This window comes from Oreochromis niloticus, linkage group LG10 (genome assembly GCF_001858045.2).
Source record: "Oreochromis niloticus isolate F11D_XX linkage group LG10, O_niloticus_UMD_NMBU, whole genome shotgun sequence".
NCBI lineage: Eukaryota > Metazoa > Chordata > Actinopteri > Cichliformes > Cichlidae > Oreochromis > Oreochromis niloticus.
Window position 1 is genome coordinate 32,823,648 of NC_031975.2, and position 25,729 is coordinate 32,849,376.

Below are 25,729 nucleotides of genomic sequence, written 5' to 3' on the forward strand. Positions count from 1 at the left end.
TTTAATGATTGATCTAACCGGAAGTGGCAGGGCTCCTTTGCTGACAACATTAATAACTTCCGTTGAGCACATCTTTCAAAATAAAAGTCTTTAACCTAAAGCGTGTAAAAACAGTGGCAGTGCTTTAAATCTTTATTAAACAAAGCACAGTTAGATGACATCACACAGCAGACACTGTAACTGTGGCGTCACTGTGACAGCACGTGATGGGAACAGCTGATCGCTCACTGCTACAGGTGTCTAGTATGTGACGTCATTTGACCACGATGCATTCACATTTTTATTACACGTTTTGTAATTTCACATTTGTGTGTGTGTGTGTGTGTGTGTGGTGCCTGCCTCTGCCGGCAGGGGCGCCTCAAAGGGGGGGATAGTCACGTGACAGCATGTTTCCTCGGCGCCATCAGCTGTTATCTGCCTGTTTAGGACCAGAGTTCATATTGCAGGCGTGTCCGGCCACGCCCACAGGTGCAGCTGACACGGCACCGTGGAGTCTCCAGGTGACAGCCGGACCTGTGAGCAGCACCGAGCTGTCACACTCCAGCTGTGACAGCTGCAGGAAGTTTACTGCGCATGTGCCGTGTGTCCGGGAGCCGCTGAGAGGATTTTAAACCGAGCCGGACTCGCAGGGCTGACTCCGTGGATCCGCTGAAACTCTGAAAGAACAGCAGGAAAACACGTCGACCGTGACTCGGACTCACTGCCGGCTGTGGCACCAACACGCCACCTACCGGAGGACTGAAGGGGCAGGGCTGCCCTGCTGCTGTGCTTCATGGAGGTAACTCATACAGAAAATGTGTTTATGATAGAAACTGTGTGTACTTAACAATCACGACAGATTCACTGCAAAGAACAAACACTGAACACAACAACACAAAGAGTGACTGAGAATAAACAGAGACACAAACGTGTGTGAAAGGACAGAAATGAGGAACAAAAAGAGCAAACATGGACACACAAAACACCAGCAACACGCAGAGACTCAGCATGATGGAAAAGAGCAGAACAACGATGATAAAAGCAAAAAGAGATGAGGCCAGAAGGAGAGACAGAGTCACTACAGGGACACGGAGACTGAAAAAGGCTCAAAGACATCAACAAGGAAGTCACAACCAGACAGGAAGTGAGAATGTTGTGCGTACGAACACACAGAAGCACCTGTTAGGAGCGAGATCACTGAGAGTAGGAGAAACTGCACCCAGGCAGGAAATGACTTTGCAGTACTCCAAACCACCACAGAGGTGCGACTGTCAGTCCAGCTGCTGAGTTTTGAGTCAGTGGAGCTTCTCAGACTCGTCTAATCCTCGGTTTGACGCTGATGATGACTCTTTGTGCTTCGCAGCGTTCGTTGGAGCAGAGAGACAGACGTGGGCGTCTGCAGGAACAGCGAGCTCCACCACAGAGACCCTCTGATGATGGACCTGTGATGTCTCACCTGTGATCATGCAGACACAGAGAAACAGGAGAGGACATTTAGAGCACTTCCTGTACTATAAGCACTCCAGGCTGAATCACCTGAAACAGGAAGTTCAAAGGTATGGGTTGGAGAACCAGTACGTCTTCACTGAAGACATCCCTCCGTTCCCCCGACCCGAGTTCCACGTGAGCCGTGTCAAACACGACACGGAGCGACGGGGCTTATGTTGCATCAGGGTGGACGAGGGCTTCAGGGATCCTCACAGTCGGGTCCTGGTGTGGTGGAATCTGGCTGTGGGACCCGAGGAGATCCAGGAGGCCGAGACGAGGCTCCTAGAGGAGACCTACCCAAACCGGACAGAGGAGCAGGCCGCGAGGCAGCGCAGCTTCCTGTGGAGGTTCGCCTCCTCTCCGGCCTTCAGCGAGAAGTCCAGGCTGGGCTCGTACCGCTTCACCTTCCCCCTGCAGGAGGTGCTGACCGCCTACAGCGAGCAGGTACTCCTCTGTCTGTCAGCACACGGGCCCAACAGTCTGAGCTCAGATCCATAACAAAGGAAACATTAAAAGTCTGACACGTAAGCAGAATAACTGCAGTCATGGTAATGATAAAGTACGGCCTTTCTCAGGTCTACATATCCAGATATAACAGGAATGCAGCAGGTCTGAAAATGACGTCAAAGCAACCTCAGATCAACAACAGCACACGGCATGGTATTATTTATTTAAAAGTAAGAAGCAGCACACTCCTGTGTGTGCGTCTCCCACTGTGGAGGACCCTTGGCCCACTCTCCTTCACTGCGTTGCTTCAGCTCGTTGAGGTTTCATTCATGCTGCTGAGCTGGGATCTGCTGATGACCCAGTTTGGTCCCAGCGGTAACTGTGGGACGGACGTCCTCACCTGACTCTGAACACTGTGGTGTACAGACGAGTTCATGGTGTTTGTTTGCTCCAATGTGCTGCTCTGTGCTCCGCTTTGGTCTCGCCTGTCCAAAGGACGCTGTTCCAGAAGCCTTGTGGTTTGTTCAGATGTCAGCTCTGTAACTTCTCCGAGGCTCCTGTTGTTCATATGTTTCTTTGATCCGTTTGTTTAATCCTGTTGTTAGTGGGAGTTCTTTGTGGTGTGGGAGCAGTAATGGTGCAATAGTACATACAGTGCTCCACCAGGGGGCAGAACACATTGGATCGCATGTATTCAAATATGAAGCAAGCCTGCAGGACTGTACCCCTCCCTCACCTGAGACTCGTTACCCCAGATCTTTTATCCTTGAAATATTCTTGAGGTGATAGTAAGCTGATTTTGTTATTGTCTTAATGTGTTTTTCTAAGTTTAGGTCTGCATCCATCACTACACCCAAATTTCTCGCCTGGTTTGTGGTTTTTAGGTGTATAGATTGAAGTTCTCTGGTGACCTGTAATCGTTTTTCTTTTGCACCAAAGACTATTACCTCAGTTTTATTTTTGTTTAGCTGGAGGAAATTGTGGCACAACCAGTCATTAATTTCCTCAATGCATTTACCAAGAGCCTGTACAGGGCCTCGGTCTCCTGGTGACATTGTGATACATATTTGTGTGTCATCTGCGTAGCTATGATAGTTTATTTTGTTGTTCTTTATAATCTGTGCCAGTGGGAGCATGTAAATGTTAAACAGAAGGGGTCCCAAGATGGAACCTTGGGGAACTCCACATGTGATACTTGTCTGCTCAGATGTGAAGTTACCTATTGATACAAAGTATTTCCTGTTTTCTAAGTATGTTTTGAACCAGTTTAGTACAGTTCCTGAAAGACCTGCCCAGTTCTCCAGTCGTTTGAGTAATATGTTGTGGTCAACTGTGTCAAATGCTGCACTGAGATCCAGTAAAACTAAGACTGACATTTGTTCACTGTCTGTGTTCAGACATATGTCATTAAACACTTTGGTCAGAGCGGTTTCAGTGCTGTGGTTCTGTCTAAAACCTGACTGGAAGGCATCATAGCAGTTATTCTGTTTTAAGAAGTAATTGAGCTGTTGAGAAACTGCTTTTTCAATAATCTTACTTAAAAACGGGACATTTGAGATCGGCCTGTAGTTATTCATTTGTGTCTTGTCAAGATTGTCCTTTTTCAGTAGAGGTTTAATTACAGCAGTTTTTAGTGATTCTGGAAACACACCTGATATTAAAGAAAGGTTGACGATCTGTAACAGGTCTGACTCCAAAGTCTTTGAGACCTTTTTGAAAAAACTTGTTGGCAGGACATCTAAACAGCAAGAGGAGGAGTTCAGTTGACCTAAGATGATGTCCTCCAGGTCTTTGCTGTTAATAGGGTGAAACTGTTTGATGGTGTTTAAACAGTTTTTCGTTTGACACAGTACATTTCCTGAATCTGCTGTTGATGTACCAATTGCTTGTCTAATCTTTTGGATTTTGTCTGTGAAGAATTTGGTCCGGAGGCTCCTGTAGCGCCTCCCAGAGGGCAGGAGGGTGAAGAGTCCATGTGCTGGGTGACTTTGAAAAGGGCTGGGAAAATCATCAGACACCGCTTCCTGTAGATGTCCTTTATGGCAGGAAGTGGTGCTCCGGCGATGCGCTGGGCAGTTTTCACAACCCTCTGCAACGCCTTCCGGTCCGAGGCAGAGCAGTTCCCGTACCAGACTGTTATACAGTTGGTCAGGATGCTCTCGATGGTGCAGCGGTAGAAGTTCACCAGGATGTCTGAGGACAGGTGGTTCTTCCTCAGAGTCTTCAGGAAGAAGAGGCGCTGGTGAGCCTTCTTGACCAGCTTGGAGCAGTTGGTCGTCCAGATGAGATCCTCGGAGATGTGGACTCCCAGGAACTTGAAGCTGCTCACACGCTCCACAGCCGTCCCCTTAATGTGGATGGGTGGATGTGGGTCAGCATTCCTCCTGTAGTCCACGATGAGCTCCTTGGTCTTCTCAGTGTTGAGCTGCATTTTGTTTGTGTCGCACCACTCAGCCAGACGATCCACCTCCTCCCTGTAGGCGGTCTCATCGTTGTCGCTGATGAGGCCAATCACCGTGGTGTCATCTGCAAACTTAATGATGGTGTTGGAACCATCAGCAGGTCTGCAGTAATGGGTGAAGAGGGAGTAGAGGAAAGGGCTCATCACACAGCCTTGTGGTACACCGGTGTTCATTGTGATTGTTGATGAGCAGCGGTTATCTAGCGGGACATGTTTGGGCCGGTTGATCAGGAAGTCCAGTAACCATTTGCAGATGAGGGAACTGATGCCCAGGTCTGAAGTTCAGTTGCCACTGACACAGGAGGGTTTGTTAGCCTGTCAACTGTAGAAAATAAGACCCGAGCGTTATGACTGTTTTTGGTGATGATGTCAGAGAAGTAGGACCTCCTTGCACTCCTCAGTTGTAAATTAGAATTGTGAAGTTTCTCTTTATAGATGTCATAATGAACCTGGAGGTTTGTTTTTCTCCATCTGCGCTCAGCTTTCCTGCACTCTCTTTTTTCATTTTTCACCAGTGTGGAGTTTCTCCATGGAGACTTCTTCCTTCCAGAGATAACCTTCACCTTAATGGGAGCAATAGTGTCCATTACATTTAACATTTTAGCATTGAAGCTATTGACGAGCTCATTGACTGAACCTCTGGACAGGTCAGGTGTTAATGGGAAGACCTGGTTAAAGATCTCACTACTGTGTTCAGTTATACACCGTTTTGTGATCACTGCTGTTGATATATTTGTGTGGGCTGAGATTTTACTTTCAAAGAAAACACAGTAATGATCAGATAGGCCCACATCAGACACAGTAACCTTTGAAATGTTCAGGCCCTTGGAGATCAGTAGGTCAAGAGTGTGTCCTCTATTATGTGTGGCCTCTGCTACATGCTGAGTCAGCCCAAAGTTGCCCAGAGTGTTACTCAGGTCTTTAGTCCCTTTGTCCTGAGGGTTGTCCACATGGATGTTAAAATCCCCAACAATAATTACACAGTCGAAATCAACACAGATCACAGACAGCAGTTCACTGAGGTCATTAAAAAAGTCTGTGCAGTATTTGGGAGGCCTGTAAACATTAAGAAACATAACTTTGGATGGGGCCTTCAGCTGTAAAGCCACATATTCAAAAGACTGAAAACTTCCAGGAGATAGCTGCTTACATTGAAATGATTCATTAAATAAGACAGCCACCCCTCCTCCTCTCCTGCTCACCCTGGCCTCACTGATAAAACTGTAGTTAGGAGGGGTCGTCTCGATGAGAACAGCTCCACTGTTACTTTGGTCCAACCAAGTTTCAGTTAAAAACATAAAATCAAGGCTGTGCTCAGTGATTAAATCATTAATTAAAAATGTTTTCCCAGCTAAAGATCTAACGTTTAACAAAGCCAACTTAAGTGTTTTAGAGGTATTATTTGCCCCCTCGTGTTTGGGAGCAGTCTGTGGCACACAAGGTATGTTTACTATATTTAAAGATCTTTTAGAGTGCAGCTCTCTGTGTTTTGACCAGGCCACATGTCTCCTTCTGTCACCTAAAAGTACAGAAATTTTAAAACCTTCTAATAAACAGGGTCCCAGCTTCTCCTGGGAAAAGTCACCACTGCCATAATCCTCACAGCCCGGACCCTCCACACATCACACATCAGACTGCGGAGACAGAGCATGAAGGTGGTAAGGAGGAACTAAGGGGGGCGAGGCTGCGCAGTGTAACTTTGATTGCTCTGTTGAGGGCGGGGCCCGATGGCGAACCTTTGGCTGCTCTGGTGGGGGTTTATGGGGGACAAAGAGGGACTGGGCCGGGGGGTAGATCTGAGCCCAGCATTGACCCGCTCCATCATCTCCTCAGTGAATTTCAGGTGTGGGGAGGAGGGAGAAAGGGAGGGGGAGGAGGGTGATGGCCTGTCAGGGGTTTGGGGGACTGGGGAAGGTCGTGGTCCCTGGTCCTGGTCGTTGGTGTTGTTGAGAGAGTTGGAGGCGAGTAGGGACCCCTCTTCTTGCCTCAGATTTCTCTCCTTTCTGAGGCTCTTCCCGGGTGGGGGCAGATGGAGCTCCTCCTCAAGGTTTCTGCTGGGCTTTGTCTGTTCTCGGAGTACTGTTTGTTCCTCTTTATGAGATAACTCCTCGTTTATCTCAGCCTTGGCACCAAGCACAGATGGATGAAACAAGTTGGAGGTGAACAGTTTCACCCCAGACTTGTTAAAGTTAAATCCATTTAATCCCTGCTGATCCGCAGGGCCAGCTCTGTTCTAGGATGCCCTCTGGACCCAGTGGAGGTGGTGAGTGACAGGAGAATGGCGGCTAAGCTGTCATCCCTGTTGGACAACATCTCCCACCCCATGCATGAGACTGTGACAGCACTGAGCAGCTCCTTCAGTGGCTGCGGCACCCACGGTGTGGGACGGAGAGATTTCGCAGGTCTTTCCTCCCCACTGCTGTCAGACTCCACAACAAAGACTTCAACCGATCAAACACACACATCCACACATGTGCAATAATCTTTTCTGGCATCGTTGTATTTTTACTCAGTTGTAAATAGCATTTGTACTCTATTTTTATCTCATTGTATATTTTATTTTATTTTATTCTAATTTTTGCTTCATAACTTTTGCACTGTCCACTTCCTGCTGTGACAAAACAAATTTCCCACGTGTGGGACTAATAAAGGTTATCTTATCTTATCTTATCTTATCTTATCATTTGCTTTAAACAGATGCCTGCGTTCCCAAAAAATATTAAAATTGTTGATAAAATGCACTGAGTGGTCAGTACATGCTGATATGAGCCATTTATTCAGTGCAAACAACCTGCTGAATCTCTCGTCTCCTCCTCTGACGGGCGGTACAGGCCCACTGATGAATACAGCTGCATTCAGAGAGTTTACAGTGTTTAATAATCCAGTAAAGTCCCGTTTCAGAACCTCCGACTGTTGTTTGGACACATCGTTTGACCCTGTGTGCAGAACAATGTTTGTCACGGTTGGATATTCATCTGCAATTTGAAGAATTCTCTCCTTTAGGTTGTTGACCATATCCTTAGGAAAGCAGAGGACTTTAGTGTTCTTACCGCACATCCTTTGTACATCCTTTACGGCAGAGTCACCCACAATCAGAGTTTCAGGCCTAGCCTTTAGCTTTCCCTGTGGCCTTTTACTTCTCAACAGATTTTCAGACCTTACTTCGCTACTTTTAGATGGATGGTTGTCCGATATAGATCCAGGGTCCTTTGATAGTGGAGCAAATCTGTTCTGCAGTTTCACATTCAGTTGTTTTGGAGGTTTGTTGTTAACCCTCCTATTCACGGTTGTCCAGTCCTGTTTCCTCCCGTATACAGGGGTAGAAGAGCTTCTCTGTCTCGTAGGAAGTGAAGGCCAGTCGGTTTCAGAGATTTCAGCTCGCTGTGCTCTGCCTGTGATACGTCCTCCCCCTTCCAGGAGACATGATTTATGTCTTGGTTTTGCACCAAGACAGTCCAAGGGGGGATTATCGCTTGAGGATTTATTATAATGCACAGAGTCTACTTTCTTGGTCATGTTATCTGTGCTCCTTAGCTGTGTACTAGCTTGCTCATCGCCATTGTTTTGAATCAAAGGCAAGGTTGTTTCATTTCCACACAGTCCATTTACCTCCACGTTTACTTCTAAGCGATGAATTTTTGTCTCCAGTACTGCAATCTTCTGCAGGAGGCTGTGGTAGTCATCTGTGGAGAGGGAAGGCATCTTGTTGCTAGTTAGCCTAGCGGTTAGCACCTTTCCAGGCTATTGAGCTTTCGCTGAGTGCTTGGTGCCCAGACGCTTGGCAAAGAAACCCAAAAACGCTGGACCCTCTAAGAGAGGCACAACTGTCACACCAGCTTCCTGTTTTACAGATATTTGCAACTTCTCCAGTGATAGTTTACAAACTCAGCACATGTAGCATTAACTGAAGAGAGACTGAAGAAGTCACTTGGATGAGTGACGAAACGTTTCTCCCACAAAACGCTACGTCCAGATGAACAGATTCAACTTTTGGAGATGTAGCATTAAGTTATGTTGGAGAGTAGCTGTCTGTGTCTCTTAGCTAATGGAGTGATTATAGCTCGTCGCTCTCCCACTGAAACTCCTGTTATCGTCCCCAGTTTTGCTCCGGAGCTCCGCCCATCATGAGGGTGTTCAAGACCTCGCTGTTCAAACAGGAAGTGCAGTACTCTGTGCTGGTCCACAGCCCGGCCAATCAGCTGCTCTTCTCAAGGTTTCCTTTACTCCCTGATGATGACCCGGACGCCGTCTGCACTTATAGAGACGGACGCTTCATCTGGAGACCAGAGGCCATGTGTGGGACACACAGGTAAGACTCACACAGGTAAACATGTTAAAGGACTCCACTGAAGAGGTAATTCACCTTTTGGCAAGTCAGGCCCAAACGTCAGTCTGATGGTGTACAGAAGAACAACAACAATGTTATCGTCCAATAACTTATGAATCTGACTCTAATTGTGGAAACAAAAGACGTGGACTTTCAAAATAAAACAGCGGCTCATGTCTCTTTGAACCTCATATCAAGAGTTCCAGTCAGCATTTACCAAATACAAGTTCAGTGCTTGAAACCTGCTTTTACCTGCTTCACTTGTTATGGAATAACACAGGAACAGGTTACACGTGAACAAGGGAACCATCAGTCAGCTGTCCAATGCTCGGAGCCTCTGAAAATGGAGACTGTGTGAAAAACTCCTCAACAGTTTATGCAACACTTGTTAAACCTCCTGAACAGAAACTATAAGAGTAAGTGATGTGCTCTTCATCCTTCCCCTCAGTTATGAGTTGATCTGTAGACCTGATGGAAACCAGATGGACGCTCAGGAACTACCTGCACGACCTCCATTTTACGTCTGGGATCACGTCGCCATTGCCCTGCATGTGGCGAACGGACAGGTACCTTCATTGCTCCTCTTCATCACTCTTTACCGATACCTAAAGCATTTCATGTGATTTTCTATTTGTAAATGATGTTCTTTCATATTTCATATCATTAAAGGGTTACTCATAGATTAATCATTGCTAGCTTGGTCATTGAAGCTGCAAGCATAGACTGTATAGGAGCATTACACAGACACCTGTATCAGAAGTTTCCAGTCAATTTTATTTGTAAAGCATATTTAAAACAGAGAGAGACAGAGGTTAATAACAAGTATGATTCGATGCAGAGAGGTCTATTAACACATAGTGAGTGAAGAAGAAACACCCAGTGCATCATGGGAATCCCCGGCAGCCTACGTCTATTGCAGCATAACTAAGGGAGGATTCAGGGTCACCTGGTCCAGCCCTAACTATATGCTTTAGCAAAAAGGAAAGTTTGAAGCCTAATCTTGAAAGTAGAGATAGTGTCTGTCTCCTGAATCCAAACTGGAAGCTGGTTCCACAGAAGAGGGGCCTGAAAACTGAAGGCTCTGCCTCCCATTCTACTTTTAAATACTCTAGGAACAACAAGTAGGCCTGCAGTGTGAGAGCGAAGTGCTCTAATAGGGTGATATGGTACTACAAGGTCATTAAGATAAGATGGGGCCTGATTATTTAAGACCTTGTATGTGAGGAGCAGGATTTTGAATTCTGGATTTAACAGGAAGCCAATGAAGGGAAGCCAAAACAGGAGAAATCTGCTCTCTCTTTCTAGTCCCTGTCAGGACTCTTGCTGCAGCATTTTGGATCAGCTGAAGGCTTTTCAGGGAGTTTTTAGGACATCCTGATAATAAAGAATTACAGTAGTCCAGCCTGGAAGTAATAAATGCATGAACTAGTTTTTCAGCGTCACTCTGAGACAGGATATTTCTAACTTTAGAGATGTTGCACAAATGGAAGAAAGCAGTCTTACATATTTGTTTAATATGTGCGTTGAAGGACATGTCCTGGTCAAAAATGACTCCAAGGTTCCTCACAGTGTTACTGGAGGCCAAGGTAATGCCTGATCATATTTAGGATTAAAGCATTAATTAATGGCAAGACTTCTTTGAGCAGTCTCGTAGGAACGTGGTCTAAATGACACGTTGATGGTTTGGAGGAAGTATTTTTGTGGACTGTGCTGAAGAGCCAGGTCTGTGTCAGGAAACCAGCCAGTTTAAATGAATTCATGAAGCATACACCAGAATGATGCCAGAAGCTTGTTGGTAGCTACCAAAAGCTTCTGGTTGAGGTGCAGCTTGCTGAGAGACATTAAACCAAATATTAGTGGGCCTCATTCACACACATTCATAAAACTGCTATAATTAAGCACCTTGTCTAACATTCACACTCACTGAGAGGCAACTTGGGATTTAGTATCTTGCTCAGTACTTCAACAAACAGACTGGAGTAGCTGGGGATCAAATAAGCTACCCACTGATTGACCGATAGTCTGCTCTACCTCCTGAGTCACAGCTGTATACATTTGTGCCTGTGTGGATTATATAAAATCCTAAATAAGTTCAAATTTAAAGCCACTAAAGATGTCTGGTGTACAATCATTCTGCCCTGGAAAAACAACAGTTCAAAGAAATCATTAAAAGCACAAAAATACCCCAACATTCATGCCCATGATGAGTGGAAACTGTAACCAGGTACTGCTGTCTGTGTGCCATACACCTGTCAGCCAAAGAGGCCACGCCCTTAATAATGTAGACTTTAGGGTTAGTACAATTTAAACAGGTGAGTTATAAAAACATCATAACAGTCTTTATGAGGGGAAATTATCTGTAGAGTCCAACCCAGTGTGTGTATCAGGCTGTAAACATATTTGTTTCTGCTGTAAAGTTTTAACCTCTATGGAGATTCACTGCTGCCTCTGCTGGGCGTCAGAGGAACTGCAGCTGTTGGAGCTTCATGCTTGAGAGCCTGGTTTATGTTTGACTGCAGGACCTCGAATATGATTATTTGTTGTGATCATGTAGGTTCACACGTGTTCTCTCAGCCTTAAAGTTTCCGACTGTCCCTGAACGTAACACTCCTGCAGGTGCACCGTCAGAGTTCAGACTTTTGCAGGTTTCCTTTAAAAACATCCTGTTGATCCTTCAGGTGCTGACGTTTAACGCTGACCGCCTGAGACAGAACCTCAGCTTCTGTTGGCCGGACGAAGTAACAGCCAGAAACGACGAGGAGGACTTCGATGATTTCGAAGACGCTACAAACTTGGTTAAATGCCTGTGGCCGGGCTGGCGCCTCCCCCTCGAGGAGGAGCGCTCGCTCCTGCAGCGTTACACAGGTATGAGGTACAGCGATCTTTGAGTTTCTGTAGAAATCAATACAAAGACGTGCCGTCCTCGGTACTTTGCACTCTTCCTTTAAAGTGTGAGGGAGGGGCTGTGTGACATCATGAAGAATATCGATGACGACTTTAAAGCGTCTGTCGTTTCATCTCAGATCCACAGAAACGGGAAACAAGTTTAAAATGATCCAGAAGCATCCTTTAAATCTCGTTTTAACAGCAGACTTTCTCCTCTCAGTGTCCGACATCAGACTGGTTCTCGTCGGGAGGCCTGGAGTGGGTAAGAGCTCCACTGGGAACGCCATCCTAGGAAGGCTTGCCTTCAGTCCAGGCGGTCCATCCTCAGGTAAGTCTAACCCGTCTGTGGACTGATTCAGCCCCAGGCTCTTTGGCTCCCCTGCACGGCTAACGTTAGCTTAGAAATGGAGGCCAAACGCCTCAAACTGGGAGCATGTTCAGAGTAAACTGGTGGAGTCCTCTCCTCAGGGACGTCATCGTGCTGCTGGCAGAGCGAGTGGGTGTTCGGCCACCAGGTGACCGTAGCCGACACTCCTGGTCTCTCGGAAACATCCAGCGACGCCGTGAAGAGGGGCATCTCCACATGTGTAAACATGCTGAGGCCCCACGCTGTCCTGCTGGTCGTCAGGGTGGGGTCCTCCACCGTGGAGGATCTAGCCGCCGTGAGGCAGGTGGAGGAGGTCTTTGGGATGGACGTGTGGAGGTACACCAGGATCCTCTGCACCTATGCTAACCCAGCGGCTCCAGACATCGAGACACAGCGCCGGGCGACGGGACCTGAGCTGCTTTTCAGAGTGGGCTACAGGTACCACGTCCTCAACAACAACCCAGACCACTGGGACGGTCAGCAGGTCTATGATCTGGTGCAGGCCGTGGCAAGGATGGTCATGGCTAAAGGAGGGGAGGTCTACTCCATCAGGAACACCATCTGAGTGCTGGGTGATGTTGTAATGTTGTTTGCACTGTTTACCCTCAGGTGATGGAGTGTGGCGTACGATAAATGCACCAGAACGCCCAGCACAGCGACACCTGCTGGCCTCAGTGGGGAGGTCACCTCCCAGATTAGCTTCCATGATGCATCATGGGAAGTCCCCCCCATCCTGACGTCAGCAGGTTTGGAAATGCAGTTTGTTTGTAGCCGACTACGAACGTTAAACTTTGAATATTCTGTGCAACGATCCAAAAGCCTTTTAAAAAATCCCAACAGTGCCGATCTCACGAAGATCATTCAAGACACACGTGTGTCTGTGAGGGTTTGAAAAGGACAGGAGCCAATGAAGGGAAGCCAAAACAGGAGAAATCTGCTCTCTCTTTCTAGTCCCTGTCAGGACTCTTGCTGCAGCATTTTGGATCAGCTGAAGGCTTTTCAGGGAGTTTTTAGGACATCCTGATAATAAAGAATTACAGTAGTCCAGCCTGGAAGTAATAAATGCATGAACTAGTTTTTCTAATTTTAGAGATGTTGGTCACATGAGAGGAATGTGTGGGTGACAGAACAAATTAACCTTCTCAAGTTTGGAAAACTGTGTCCATGAGGACTCCAGCATCACCATGTCTCACCTGCTGGTGAGGACCCGCCTCTGCCTTCGTGCAGACCAACCACTGCACAGCGTTACTGACAGGAGGATCGTTTACATGGTGGACACAATCCGAGTGCTGCATCTGCCAATCAGCAGTGATTTTCTCTGTGTAGCCCCTCCCACAGACACAGCTATGCGCCAGTTCTCACCTGACCCAATGCAGCACTGACAGCGTGTCATTGGTGACCATTTAAGCCAATCAGCTGCCAGATGAAACTGAGGAAGTGAAATTATTAATGAGCCCTGAATGACTCCGGACAGCTAGCAAAGAGCCAGCTAAACAACAACAGCTTACAACAGTTTGGCTCGACTGTCCTAAAAATCACACTTTGCCTCAGATAAACAGTTTGATTCCATCCTCACATCAAACATAGTTAGATCCACTTCAGAGACAGTTTCAGTAACAGCAGCTAATAGAGGCTAACAGAAGCTAACAGCAGCTAATAGAGGCTAACAGAAGCTAACAGCAGTGCATATTGACAGAAAGTTCAGCATATTTTCAACAGCTCGTCTCAGTATCACTGTCATCAGACAGAAGTGAGTTTCACTCACTCACTGACTCCTCCAAAGTAAATACAGGTGGACACCAGCTGACACCAGTGATCTGACAGCTTACACTACAGATGAATGTTTTTTTGGCTGACTTCAGGGGTAAAAATGTTAAATCCTGCAAAATACTTGACACATATCCGTTTCTTATTTCTGATTTACTGCTAAATATTGATATTATTCAAATATGTTAAAATGTAATGTGAATAAAATGTTTTTATATATAAACAGTAGTAGAAGGCCAGGCATGGCCATTACGAGGTTTGAAGCCTAACAGTTAGAAACAAACAAATAATGGTGCAGTAACATCTACTGTTGATGTGATCATCACCATGAATCCAGGGCGCTTCTGTCTGGTGACCTCGGTATATCAATGTCGAAATAGTGGTAAAACTGTGGGAGGAGCCACAGGAGTTCAGGGTCGGATCTGAGACCCCTTAGGAAGGACTTTCATTAGACGTCAAAGAACTTCTGTCCACGAGCTCAGGCAGGAGACCCCGAGTGAGACCAGAACCTGCTGGTCTGGTCTGGGAATGCCTCAGAAGTCTGGAATACTGCTCAGCCTGCAGGTGACCTGACTTTGATGGATGGACATGTTTTTACAAGCAAACACTTCTGATGAGCGCTGGGGTCAGAGTGCAGCTTGTTTTTGTAACATTTTTTATTGTTGGCAAGAGTGTTAATAAAAAAATCGTTAATCATGAAACAGAAACACGAGAACACAAAGAGAAGAAGAGCGTTTGATCAGGTCTAAATGACCTGTTCAAGTTCAATAAGGAGAAAGAGGTGAACATGTTTCAGTAAAACGACCCTGATGGTTTCCATCACAGGCACGAACGTCAGGCTCATATCGGGCTTCCTTCTTCAGCGAATTCTGCTCAGCCCGGACGTAAGTGAAGGAGGAAGAAACCACAGTGACATCAGAAACAGTCTGGCACCCGCACTTCCCGTCTCATTACATCACACCGTTTCCTTAAACTCAGAGGAAATACACCAGACAAGCCTTTTATGGAAATGTAAGGTCGGTTAAGTTCACTGAGCAAAACCATGACAGCAGGTCATCGGTGATGAAGCAGAATTCAAACAAACACGAAGAAGCTCGGAAAACAAACCTCAAACATCTGAAGACGAATCAAACTGAAACTTCAGGCAAGGCATGCAGTCAATGAACCAAAACCAGAACGCTGTGTGTGTGTGTGTGTGTGTGTGTGTGTGTGTGTGTGTGTGTGAGACTGGGTGGGGTCTGAATAAAAGTGTGTCCTGTCAGATATCACAGACCACTTCTCTCCAGCTCACCCTCCATGATCATGCAGACACAGACAAACAGCCGAAACTATACCGAACATTTCATAGAGGGTCAGCATGTGCGGCTGAATGATTTAAGAAGTATAGCTGAGCGTCAGGGTTTGGAGAACCAGTACCTCTACAAAGAAGACGTCCCTGAATACCCCCGACCTGAGTTCTATGTGTCTCACCTGAAACATGACACAGAGCGCAGGGGGCTACGTGGGATCTGGAAGGACAGAGGCTTCAAGGATCATCGTGGATGGTCCTCGGATCCTCGCCATCTCTCCCTGGTGTGGTGGAGTCTGGCTGTGGGACCTGAGGAGATCCAAGCGGCCGAGACGAGGCTCCTGGAGGAGACCTACCCGGACCGGATGGAGGAGCAGGCTGCAGAGCAGGAGAGCTTCCTCTGGAAGTTTGCTTCCTCTCCAGCCTTCAAGAGGAGGTCAAGACTGGGCTCATACCGCTTCAGGTTCCCTCTGGAGGAGGTGCTGACGGCCTACAGCGAGCAGGTAATCCTACGTTTAAATGACTGTTTGCATTCACAGAGCTCAGGTCTGACATCACCGTCTGTGAGCTCCATAAAAGAGTCAGAGATAGCTGTGAACTTCTTATCAAACACTTTTCAGAGGCAGAGTTTGAACATGAATATCTAAAACACTGTTAACGACAGAAACCTGACAGTTTCACTGGTCGGTCTTACCAGAAACATGAAACAGGATCTAGTATTCAAATATCTGCATCCTGGATCATTTAGATATTTTAAAAATCCAAGCAGTCCTGTAAAAAAACTGCAAACAATAACCTGGGACCATTTCTGAATGATGTATATTTATATTTCTCCATAATGTTAAAACACTGAACACTATAAATATTAAATTCTTAGTCACAAACTGAAGAACATGCTTTTTTCGTTCAGCTTACATCCTGGAGTCAGTAAATATTGATTGTAAATAAGGTTAGCATGTTGTTAAAGCAGGCCATAGGAAAGGCATCATACGTTTTTAGGTGGTAACCACCACAGAAACATCAGCAGACCGTCCAACCGGAACAGACGGCGCTCAGCTGATGATGGTTCAAATATACTCGCGGACAAAACCTGCAGATTGTTAAAAGATTATTTTCTCAGTTAAAACTCAAATAAACTGTAATCACAACCTTCCTGACAACACTGAACATCAGACTGAACAACAGGGCACTTCCATCCTTCGTGTACAGCGAGCTGCTGTTGTGACTCAAAGTGTGCGTCGACTGAAACACGCTGTGCGCTGTGCCGCGTCACTCTTTCTTTCTCTGGAAGTAAAACTGAAACTCCTGTTATCGTCCCCAGTTTTGCTCCGGAGCTCCGCCCATCATGAGGGTGTTCAAGACCTCGCTGTACAAACAGGAAGTGCAGTACTCTGTGCTGGTCCACAGCCCGGCCAATCAGCGGTTCTTCTCAAGGTTTCCTTTGCTCCCTGATGATGACCCGGACGCCGTCTGCACTTATAGAGACGGACGCTTCATCTGGAGACCGGAGGCCATGTGTGGGACACACAGGTAAGACTCACACAGGTAAACATGTTAAAGGACTCCACTGAAGAGGTAATTCACCTTTTGGCAAGTCAGGCCCAAACGTCAGTCTGATGGTGTACAGAAGAACAACAACAATGTTATCGTCCAATAACTTATGAAACTGACTCTAATTGTGGAAACAAAAGACGTGGACTTTCAAAATAAAACAGCGGCTCATGTCTCTTTGAACCTCATATCAAGAGTTCCAGTCAGCATTTACCAAATACAAGTTCAGTGCTTGAAACCTGCTTTTACCTGCTTCACTTGTTATGGAATAACACAGGAACAGGTTACACGTGAACAAGGGAACCATCAGTCAGCTGTCCAATGCTCGGAGCCTCTGAAAATGGAGACTGTGTGAAAAACTCCTCAACAGTTTATGCAACACTTGTTAAACCTCCTGAACAGAAACTATAAGAGTAAGTGATGTGCTCTTCATCCTTCCCCTCAGTTATGAGTTGATCTGTAGACCTGATGGAAACCAGATGGACGCTCAGGAACTACCTGCACGACCTCCATTTTACGTCTGGGATCACGTCGCCATTGCCCTGCATGTGGCGAACGGACAGGTACCTTCATTGCTCCTCTTCATCACTCTTTACCGATACCTAAAGCATTTCATGTGATTTTCTATTTGTAAATGATGTTCTTTCATATTTCATATCATTAAAGGGTTACTCATAGATTAATCATTGCTAGCTTGGTCATTGAAGCTGCAAGCATAGACTGTATAGGAGCATTACACAGACACCTGTATCAGAAGTTTCCAGTCAATTTTATTTGTAAAGCACATTTAAAACAGAGAGAGACAGAGGTTAATAACAAGTATGATTCAATGCAGAGAGGTCTATTAGCACATAGTGAGTGAGAAAGGTGACTGGAAGGAAAAACTCAATGCATCATGGGAATCCCCGGCAGCCTACGTCTATTGCAGCATAACTAAGGGAGGATTCAGGGTCACCTGGTCCAGCCCTAACTATATGCTTTAGCAAAAAGGAAAGTTTGAAGCCTAATCTTGAAAGTAGAGATAGTGTCTGTCTCCCGAATCCAAACTGGAAGCTGGTTCCACAGAAGAGGGGCCTGAAAACTGAAGGCTCTGCCTCCCATTCTACTTTTAAATACTCTAGGAACAACAAGTAGGCCTGCAGTGTGAGAGCGAAGTGCTCTAATAGGGTGATATGGTACTACAAGGTCATTAAGATAAGATGGGGCCTGATTATTTAAGACCTTGTATGTGAGGAGCAGGATTTTGAATTCTGGATTTAACAGGAAGCCAATGAAGGGAAGCCAAAACAGGAGAAATCTGCTCTCTCTTTCTAGTCCCTGTCAGGACTCTTGCTGCAGCATTTTGGATCAGCTGAAGACTTTTCAGGGAGTTTTTAGGACATCCTGATAATAATGAATTACAGTAGTCCAGCCTGGAAGTAATAAATGCATGAACTAGTTTTTCAGCGTCACTCTGAGACAAGTTATTTCTAATTTTAGAGATGTTGCACAAATGGAAGAAAGCAGTCTTACATATTTGTTTAATATGTGCGCTGAAGGACATGTCCTGGTCAAAAATGACTCCAAGGTTCCTCACAGTGTTACTGGAGGCCAAGGTAATGCCTGATCATATTTAGGATTAAAGCATTAATTAATGGCAAGACTTCTTTGAGCAGTCTCGTAGGAACGTGGTCTAAATGACACGTTGATGGTTTGGAGGAAGTATTTTTGTGGACTGTGCTGAAGAGCCAGGTCTGTGTCAGGAAACCAGCCAGTTTAAATGAATTCATGAAGCATACACCAGAATGATGCCAGAAGCTTGTTGGTAGCTACCAAAAGCTTCTGGTTGAGGTGCAGCTTGCTGAGAGACATTAAACCAAATATTAGTGGGCCTCATTCACACACATTCATAAAACTGCTATACTTAAGCACCTTGTCTAACATTCACACTCACTGAGAGGCAACTTGGGATTTAGTATCTTGCTCAGTACTTCAACAAACAGACTGGAGTAGCTGGGGATCAAATAAGCTACCCACTGATTGACCGATAGTCTGCTCTACCTCCTGAGTCACAGCTGTATACATTTGTGCCTGTGTGGATTATATAAAATCCTAAATAAGTTCAAATTTAAAGCCACTAAAGATGTCTGGTGTACAATCATTCTGCCCTGGAAAAACAACAGTTCAAAGAAATCATTAAAAGCACAAAAATACCCCAACATTCATGCCCATGATGAGTGGAAACTGTAACCAGGTACTGCTGTCTGTGTGCCATACACCTGTCAGCCAAAGAGGCCACGCCCTTAATAATGTAGACTTTAGGGTTAGTACAATTTAAACAGGTGAGTTATAAAAACATCATAACAGTCTTTATGAGGGGAAATTATCTGTAGAGTCCAACCCAGTGTGTGTATCAGGCTGTAAACATATTTGTTTCTGCTGTAAAGTTTTAACCTCTATGGAGATTCACTGCTGCCTCTGCTGGGCGTCAGAGGAACTGCAGCTGTTGGAGCTTCATGCTTGAGAGCCTGGTTTATGTTTGACTGCAGGACCTCGAATATGATTATTTGTTGTGATCATGTAGGTTCACACGTGTTCTCTCAGCCTTAAAGTTTCCGACTGTCCCTGAACGTAACACTCCTGCAGGTGCACCGTCAGAGTTCAGACGTTTGCAGATTTCCTTTAAAAACATCCTGTTGATCCTTCAGGTGCTGACGTTTAACGCTGACCGCCTGAGACAGAACCTCAGCTTCTGTTGGCCGGACGAAGTAACAGCCAGAAATGACGAGGAGGACTTCGATGATTTCGAAGACGCTACAAACTTGGTTAAATGCCTGTGGCCGGGCTGGCGCCTCCCCTCGAGGAGGAGCGCTCGCTCCTCCAGCGTTACACAGGTATGAGGTACAGCGATCTTTGAGTTTCTGTAGAAATCAATACAAAGACGTGCCGTCCTCGGTACTTTGCACTCTTCCTTTAAAGTGTGAGGGAGGGGCTGTGTGACATCATGAAGAATATCGATGACGACTTTAAAGCGTCTGTCGTTTCATCTCAGACCCACAGAAACGGGAAACAAGTTTAAAATGATCCAGAAGCATCCTTTAAATCTCGTTTTAACAGCAGACTTTCTCCTCTCAGTGTCCGACATCAGACTGGTTCTCGTCGGGAGGCCTGGAGTGGGTAAGAGCTCCACTGGGAACGCCATCCTAGGAAGGCTTGCCTTCAGTCCAGGCGGTCCATCCTCAGGTAAGTCTAACCCGTCTGTGGACCGATTCAGCCCCAGGCTCTTTGGCTCCCCTGCACGGCTAACATTAGCTTAGAAATGGAGGCCAAACGCCTCAAACTGGGAGCATGTTCAGAGTAAACTGGTGGAGTCCTCTCCTCAGGGACGTCATCGTGCTGCTGGCAGAGCGAGTGGGTGTTCGGCCACCAGGTGACCGTAGCCGACACTCCTGGTCTCTCGGAAACATCCAGCGACGCCGTGAAGAGGGGCATCTCCACATGTGTAAACATGCTGAGGCCCCACGCTGTCCTGCTGGTCGTCAGGGTGGGGTCCTCCACCGTGGAGGATCTAGCCGCCGTGAGGCAGGTGGAGGAGGTCTTTGGGATGGACGTGTGGAGGTACACCAGGATCCTCTGCACCTATGCTAACCCAGCGGCTCCAGACATCGAGACACAGCGCCGGGCGACGGGACCTGAGCTGCTTTTCAAAGTGGGCTACAGGTACCACGTCCTCAACAACAACCCAGACCACTGGGACGGTCAGCAGGTCTATGATCTGGTGCAGGCCGTGGCAAGGATGGTCATGGCTAAAGGAGGGAGGTCTACTCCATCAGGAACACCATCTGAGTGCTGGGTGATGTTGTAATGTTGTTTGCACTGTTTACCCTCAGGTGATGGAGTGTGGCGTACGATAAATGCACCAGAACGCCCAGCACAGCGACACCTGCTGGCCTCAGTGGGGAGGTCACCTCCCAGATTAGCTTCCATGATGCATCATGGGAAGTCCCCCCCATCCTGACGTCAGCAGGTTTGGAAATGCAGTTTGTTTGTAGCCGACTACGAACGTTAAACTTTGAATATTCTGTGCAACGATCCAAAAGCCTTTTAAAAAATCCCAACAGTGCCGATCTCACGAAGATCATTCAAGACACACGTGTGTCTGTGAGGGTTTGAAAAGGACAGGAGCCAATGAAGGGAAGCCAAAACAGGAGAAATCTGCTCTCTCTTTCTAGTCCCTGTCAGGACTCTCAGTGCAGCATTTTGGATTAACTGAAGGCTTTTCAGGGAGTTTTTAGGACATCCTGATAATAATGAATTACAGTAGTCCAGCCTGAAAGTAATGAATGCATGAACTAGTTTTTCAGCGTCACTCTGAGACAGGATATTTCTAATTTTAGAGATGTTGGTCACATGAGAGGAATGTGTGGGTGACAGAACAAATTAACCTTCTCAAGTTTGGAAAACTGTGTCCATGAGGACTCCAGCATCACCACGTCTCACCTGCTGGTGAGGACCCGCCTCTGCCTTCGTGCAGACCAACCACTGCACAGCGTTACTGACAGGAGGATCGTTTACATGGTGGACACAATCCGAGTGCTGCATCTGCCAATCAGCAGTGATTTTCTCTGTGTAGCCCCTCCCACAGACACAGCTATGCGCCAGTTCTCACCTGACCCAATGCAGCACTGACAGCGTGTCATTGGTGACCATTTAAGCCAATCAGCTGCCAGATGAAACTGAGGAAGTGAAATTATTAATGAGCCCTGAATGACTCCGGACAGCTAGCAAAGAGCCAGCTAAACAACAACAGCTAACAACAGTTTGGCTCGACTGTCCTAAAAATCACACTTTGCCTCAGATAAACAGTTTGATTCCATCCTCACATCAAACATAGTTAGATCCACTTCAGAGACAGTTTCAGTAACAGCAGCTAATAGAGGCTAACAGAAGCTAACAGCAGCTAATAGAGGCTAACAGAAGCTAACAGCAGTGCATATTGACAGAAAGTTCAGCATATTTTCAACAGCTCGTCTCAGTATCACTGTCATCAGACAGAAGTGAGTTTCACTCACTCACTGACTCCTCCAAAGTAAATACAGGTGGACACCAGCTGACACCAGTGATCTGACAGCTTACACTACAGATGAATGTTTTTTTGGCTGACTTCAGGGGTAAAAATGTTAAATCCTGCAAAATACTTGACACATATCCGTTTCTTATTTCTGATTTACTGCTAAATATTGATATTATTCAAATATGTTAAAATGTAATGTGAATAAAATGTTTTTATATATAAACAGTAGTAGAAGGCCAGGCATGGCCATTACAAGGTTTGAAGCCTAACAGTTAGAAACAAACAAATAATGGTGCAGTAACATCTACTGTTGATGTGATCATCACCATGAATCCAGGGCGCTTCTGTCTGGTGACCTCGGTATATCAATGTCGAAATAGTGGTAAAACTGTGGGAGGAGCCACAGGAGTTCAGGGTCAGATCTGAGACCCCTTAGGAAGGACTTTCATTAGACGTCAAAGAACTTCTGTCCACGAGCTCAGGCAGGAGACCCCGAGTGAGACCAGAACCTGCTGGTCTGGTCTGGGAATGCCTCAGAAGTCTGGAATACTGCTCAGCCTGCAGGTGACCTGACTTTGATGGATGGACATGTTTTTACAAGCAAACACTTCTGATGAGCGCTGGGGTCAGAGTGCAGCTTGTTTTTGTAACATTTTTTATTGTTGGCAAGAGTGTTAATAAAAAAATCATTAATCATGAAACAGAAACACGAGAACACAAAGAGAAGAAGAGCGTTTGATCAGGTCTAAATGACCTGTTCAAGTTCAATAAGGAGAAAGAGGTGAACATGTTTCAGTAAAACGACCCTGATGGTTTCCATCACAGGCACGAACGTCAGGCTCATATCGGGCTTCCTTCTTCAGCGAATTCTGCTCAGCCCGGACGTAAGTGAAGGAGGAAGAAACCACAGTGACATCAGAAACAGTTTGGCACCCGCACTTCCCGTCTCATTACATCACACCGTTTCCTTAAACTCAGAGGAAATACACCAGACAAGCCTTTTATGGAAATGTAAGGTCGGTTAAGTTCACTGAGCAAAACCATGACAGCAGGTCATCGGTGATGAAGCAGAATTCAAACAAACACGAAGAAGCTCGGAAAACAAACCTCAAACATCTGAAGACGAATCAAACTGAAACTTCAGGCAAGGCATGCAGTCAATGAACCAAAACCAGAACGCTGTGTGTGTGTGTGTGTGTGTGTGTGTGTGTGTGTGTGTGTGTGTGTGTGTGTGTGTGTGTGTGTGTGACTGGGTGGGGTCTGAATAAAAGTGTGTCCTGTCAGATATCACAGACCACTTCTCTCCAGCTCACCCTCCATGATCATGCAGACACAGACAAACAGCCGAAACTATACCGAACATTTCATAGAGGGTCAGCATGTGCGGCTGAATGATTTAAGAAGTATAGCTGAGCGTCAGGGTTTGGAGAACCAGTACCTCTACAAAGAAGACGTCCCTGAATACCCCCGACCTGAGTTCTATGTGTCTCACCTGAAACATGACACAGAGCGCAGGGGGCTACGTGGGATCTGGAAGGACAGAGGCTTCAAGGATCATCGTGGATGGTCCTCGGATCCTCGCCATCTCTCCCTGGTGTGGTGGAGTCTGGCTGTGGGACCTGAGGAGATCCAAGCGGCCGAGACGAGGCTCCTGGAGGAGACCTACCCGGACCGGATGGAGGAGCAGGCTGCAGAGCAGGAGAGCTTCCTCTGGAAGTTTGCTTCCTCTCCAGCCTTCAAGAGGAGGTCAAGACTGGGCTCATACCGCTTCAGGTTCCCTCTGGAGGAGGTGCTGACGGCCTACAGCGAGCAGGTAATCCTACGTTTAAATGACTGTTTGCATTCACAGAGCTCAGGTCTGACATCACCGTCTGTGAGCTCCATAAAAGAGTCAGAGATAGCTGTGAACTTCTTATCAAACACTTTTCAGAGGCAGAGTTTGAACATGAATATCTAAAACACTGTTAACGACAGAAACCTGACAGTTTCACTGGTCGGTCTTACCAGAAACATGAAACAGGATCTAGTATTCAAATATCTGCATCCTGGATCATTTAGATATTTTAAAAATCCAAGCAGTCCTGTAAAAAAACTGCACACAATAACCTGGGACCATTTCTGAATGATGTATATTTATATTTCTCCATAATGTTAAAACACTGAACACTATAAATATTAAATTCTTAGTCACAAACTGAAGAACATGCTTTTTTCGTTCAGCTTACATCCTGGAGTCAGTAAATATTGATTGTAAATAAGGTTAGCACGTTGTTAAAGCAGGCCATAGGAAAGGCATCATACGTTTTTAGGTGGTAACCACCACAGAAACATCAGCAGACCGTCCAACCGGAACAGACGGCGCTCAGCTGATGATGGTTCAAATATACTCGCGGACAAAACCTGCAGATTGTTAAAAGATTATTTTCTCAGTTAAAACTCAAATAAACTGTAATCACAACCTTCCTGACAACACTGAACATCAGACTGAACAACAGGGCACTTCCATCCTTCGTGTACAGCGAGCTGCTGTCGTGACTCAAAGTGTGCGTCGACTGAAACATGCTGTGCGCTGTGCCGCGTCACTCTTTCTTTCTCTGGAAGTAAAACTGAAACTCCTGTTATCGTCCCCAGTTTTGCTCCGGAGCTCCGCCCATCATGAGGGTGTTCAAGACCTCGCTGTACAAACAGGAAGTGCAGTACTCTGTGCTGGTCCACAGCCCGGCCAATCAGCGGTTCTTCTCAAGGTTTCCTTTGCTCCCTGATGATGACCCGGACGCCGTCTGCACTTATAGAGACGGACGCTTCATCTGGAGACCGGAGGCCATGTGTAAGACACACAGGTAAGACTCACACAGGTAAATGTGGAAATGACCTCCACTGAGAGACTAAAAGCGCCCCCTGACCTCTGTGTCTCTGTCCGTCCTCTCAGCTACGAGTTGATCCGAGGACCTGACGAGAACCAGATGGACGCTTGGGGACCGATGAGGCACCCGGAGTTTTATGTGTGGGATCACGTCGCCGTCGCCCTGCACATGGAGAACAGACAGGTACCTTCGCTCCTCCTCCTCCTCACTCTTTAGAGACACCTGAAGCATTTTTAGGAGATATCAGCCACGCGGCTCCTCCAGCCTGCCTCCGCTGCATCCACTGCAGCGTGAGCGCTGAAAGGCTTTGAATGAACCTCCGTGTGAAGTACGAAGAGCTCAGAGTGCTGGATCATCATGTCTGACTCTGACAGCTTAATTTGTGAGCTTCAGTTTCACGTTTGTCTTTTTCTGTTTCAGGTGCTGAGGTTTGATCCTGATCAGCTGAGAGAAAACCTGAGGTTCTGCTGGCGGGACAACAGGACAATCATACCCCAAACACACTTTGATCACTTCTGCAGAGCCCACTCCCTCCTTAGACGCCTGTGGCCCAGATACTCCCGGCTGGAGAAGGAGCCCCCGCTCCCGCCTACCTGAGGCAATGAATCCACATTTCTCCTTACAGCTGCCTCGAGTGGACACTAGGAGAACTGCAGTCTTGCATTAATGTGTGTTTTTTTTTTTGTTTTCTTATATGTGAATTAAAAATACTTCAGTAAAAGTAAAAAGTGTCTCTGACTTCATTTCTACTATGAATGTGATAAAATAATATTAATAAATGGGAATAAACTTTATTTCAGAGTAAATTTCATTCTAATGACTCCGTTCTGCTTAAATCAGTTATGCAGACCATGAGCAGAGAAACAGCAGGAGGATGTTTAAAGACCAGTGTTTTCTATTGCCTGCATGGTCGGGTGTGACTGCGTCCACACCTGGGCAGGAAGTGACAAAGTCAGGGTCTGGGTGGGATTCATCAGGTGGACTTAAGCGGCTCAATGTGGGGAATACATAAATAATAAATAAAATTTTCTTTATATAGCACCTTTCTAGACAGAGTCACAAAGTGCTGCACATAAGATAACAAATAATAAAAGGTAAAACAGACAATATAAAAACAGGCAAAAATTAATCAAAAGCAGTTTTAAAAAGGTGAGTTTTAAGTTGTTTTTTAAAAACAACAACCGAGTCCACAGATCTTAATGTTTGGGGGAGACAGTTCCACATTCTGGGGGCCACAGTGGCAGAAGCTCT

General features: G+C 46.2%; 3 protein-coding genes across 5 annotated transcripts; all 3 read left to right on the plus strand.

The window, feature by feature from the left end:
* Positions 1-5: 5 nt before the first annotated feature.
* Positions 6-13,742, plus strand: LOC102082805 (uncharacterized). Its single transcript, XM_019363790.2, has 7 exons — positions 6-778; positions 1,343-1,911; positions 8,476-8,684; positions 9,151-9,268; positions 11,381-11,567; positions 11,809-11,916; positions 12,057-13,742. Exons 2-7 carry the CDS (start codon positions 1,444-1,446, stop codon positions 12,518-12,520), a joined length of 1,554 nt encoding a protein of 517 aa, XP_019219335.1. The 5' UTR covers positions 6-778; positions 1,343-1,443; the 3' UTR covers positions 12,521-13,742.
* Positions 13,161-20,061, plus strand: LOC109203877 (uncharacterized). The gene is made up of 6 exons (XM_019363792.2): positions 13,161-15,513; positions 16,332-16,540; positions 17,007-17,124; positions 19,249-19,434; positions 19,676-19,783; positions 19,924-20,061. The coding sequence occupies exons 1-5, from the start codon at positions 15,019-15,021 to the stop codon at positions 19,745-19,747; spliced, it is 1,080 nt and encodes a 359-aa protein (XP_019219337.1). The 5' UTR covers positions 13,161-15,018; the 3' UTR covers positions 19,748-19,783; positions 19,924-20,061.
* A 299-nt stretch (positions 20,062-20,360) lies between these two features.
* LOC102082893 (uncharacterized) lies at positions 20,361-25,206 on the plus strand. Of its 3 annotated transcripts, none has more exons than XM_025910701.1 (5): positions 20,361-22,794; positions 22,829-23,427; positions 24,246-24,454; positions 24,544-24,661; positions 24,899-25,206. In XM_025910701.1, the coding sequence occupies exons 2-5, from the start codon at positions 22,933-22,935 to the stop codon at positions 25,073-25,075; spliced, it is 999 nt and encodes a 332-aa protein (XP_025766486.1). In that variant the 5' UTR covers positions 20,361-22,794; positions 22,829-22,932; the 3' UTR covers positions 25,076-25,206. The 3 variants fall into 3 exon arrangements, with proteins under 3 accessions (XP_025766486.1, XP_025766487.1, XP_025766488.1); XM_025910702.1 differs by having other exon boundaries at positions 22,833-23,427; XM_025910703.1 differs by having other exon boundaries at positions 22,841-23,427.
* The last annotated feature ends 523 nt before the right edge of the window (positions 25,207-25,729 follow it).

What these genes read in the sequence shown, in the direction of transcription:
- LOC102082805 (XM_019363790.2), top strand. Translation starts at nt 1,444, where the DNA reads ATGCAGACACAGAGAAACAGGAGAGGACATTTAGAGCACTTCCTGTAC. An exon ending in GCCATGTGTGGGACACACAG is followed by an intron (nt 8,685 to 9,150) that starts GTAAGACTCACA and finishes CCTTCCCCTCAG; the next exon opens with TTATGAGTTGATCTGTAGAC. An exon ending in GCTCCTGCAGCGTTACACAG is followed by an intron (nt 11,568 to 11,808) that starts GTATGAGGTACA and finishes TTCTCCTCTCAG; the next exon opens with TGTCCGACATCAGACTGGTT.
- LOC109203877 (XM_019363792.2), top strand. Translation starts at nt 15,019, where the DNA reads ATGATCATGCAGACACAGACAAACAGCCGAAACTATACCGAACATTTC. An exon ending in GCCATGTGTGGGACACACAG is followed by an intron (nt 16,541 to 17,006) that starts GTAAGACTCACA and finishes CCTTCCCCTCAG; the next exon opens with TTATGAGTTGATCTGTAGAC. An exon ending in TGCATGTGGCGAACGGACAG is followed by an intron (nt 17,125 to 19,248) that starts GTACCTTCATTG and finishes TTGATCCTTCAG; the next exon opens with GTGCTGACGTTTAACGCTGA.
- LOC102082893 (XM_025910701.1), top strand. Translation starts at nt 22,933, where the DNA reads ATGATCATGCAGACACAGACAAACAGCCGAAACTATACCGAACATTTC. An exon ending in TGACGGCCTACAGCGAGCAG is followed by an intron (nt 23,428 to 24,245) that starts GTAATCCTACGT and finishes TATCGTCCCCAG; the next exon opens with TTTTGCTCCGGAGCTCCGCC. An exon ending in TGCACATGGAGAACAGACAG is followed by an intron (nt 24,662 to 24,898) that starts GTACCTTCGCTC and finishes TTTCTGTTTCAG; the next exon opens with GTGCTGAGGTTTGATCCTGA.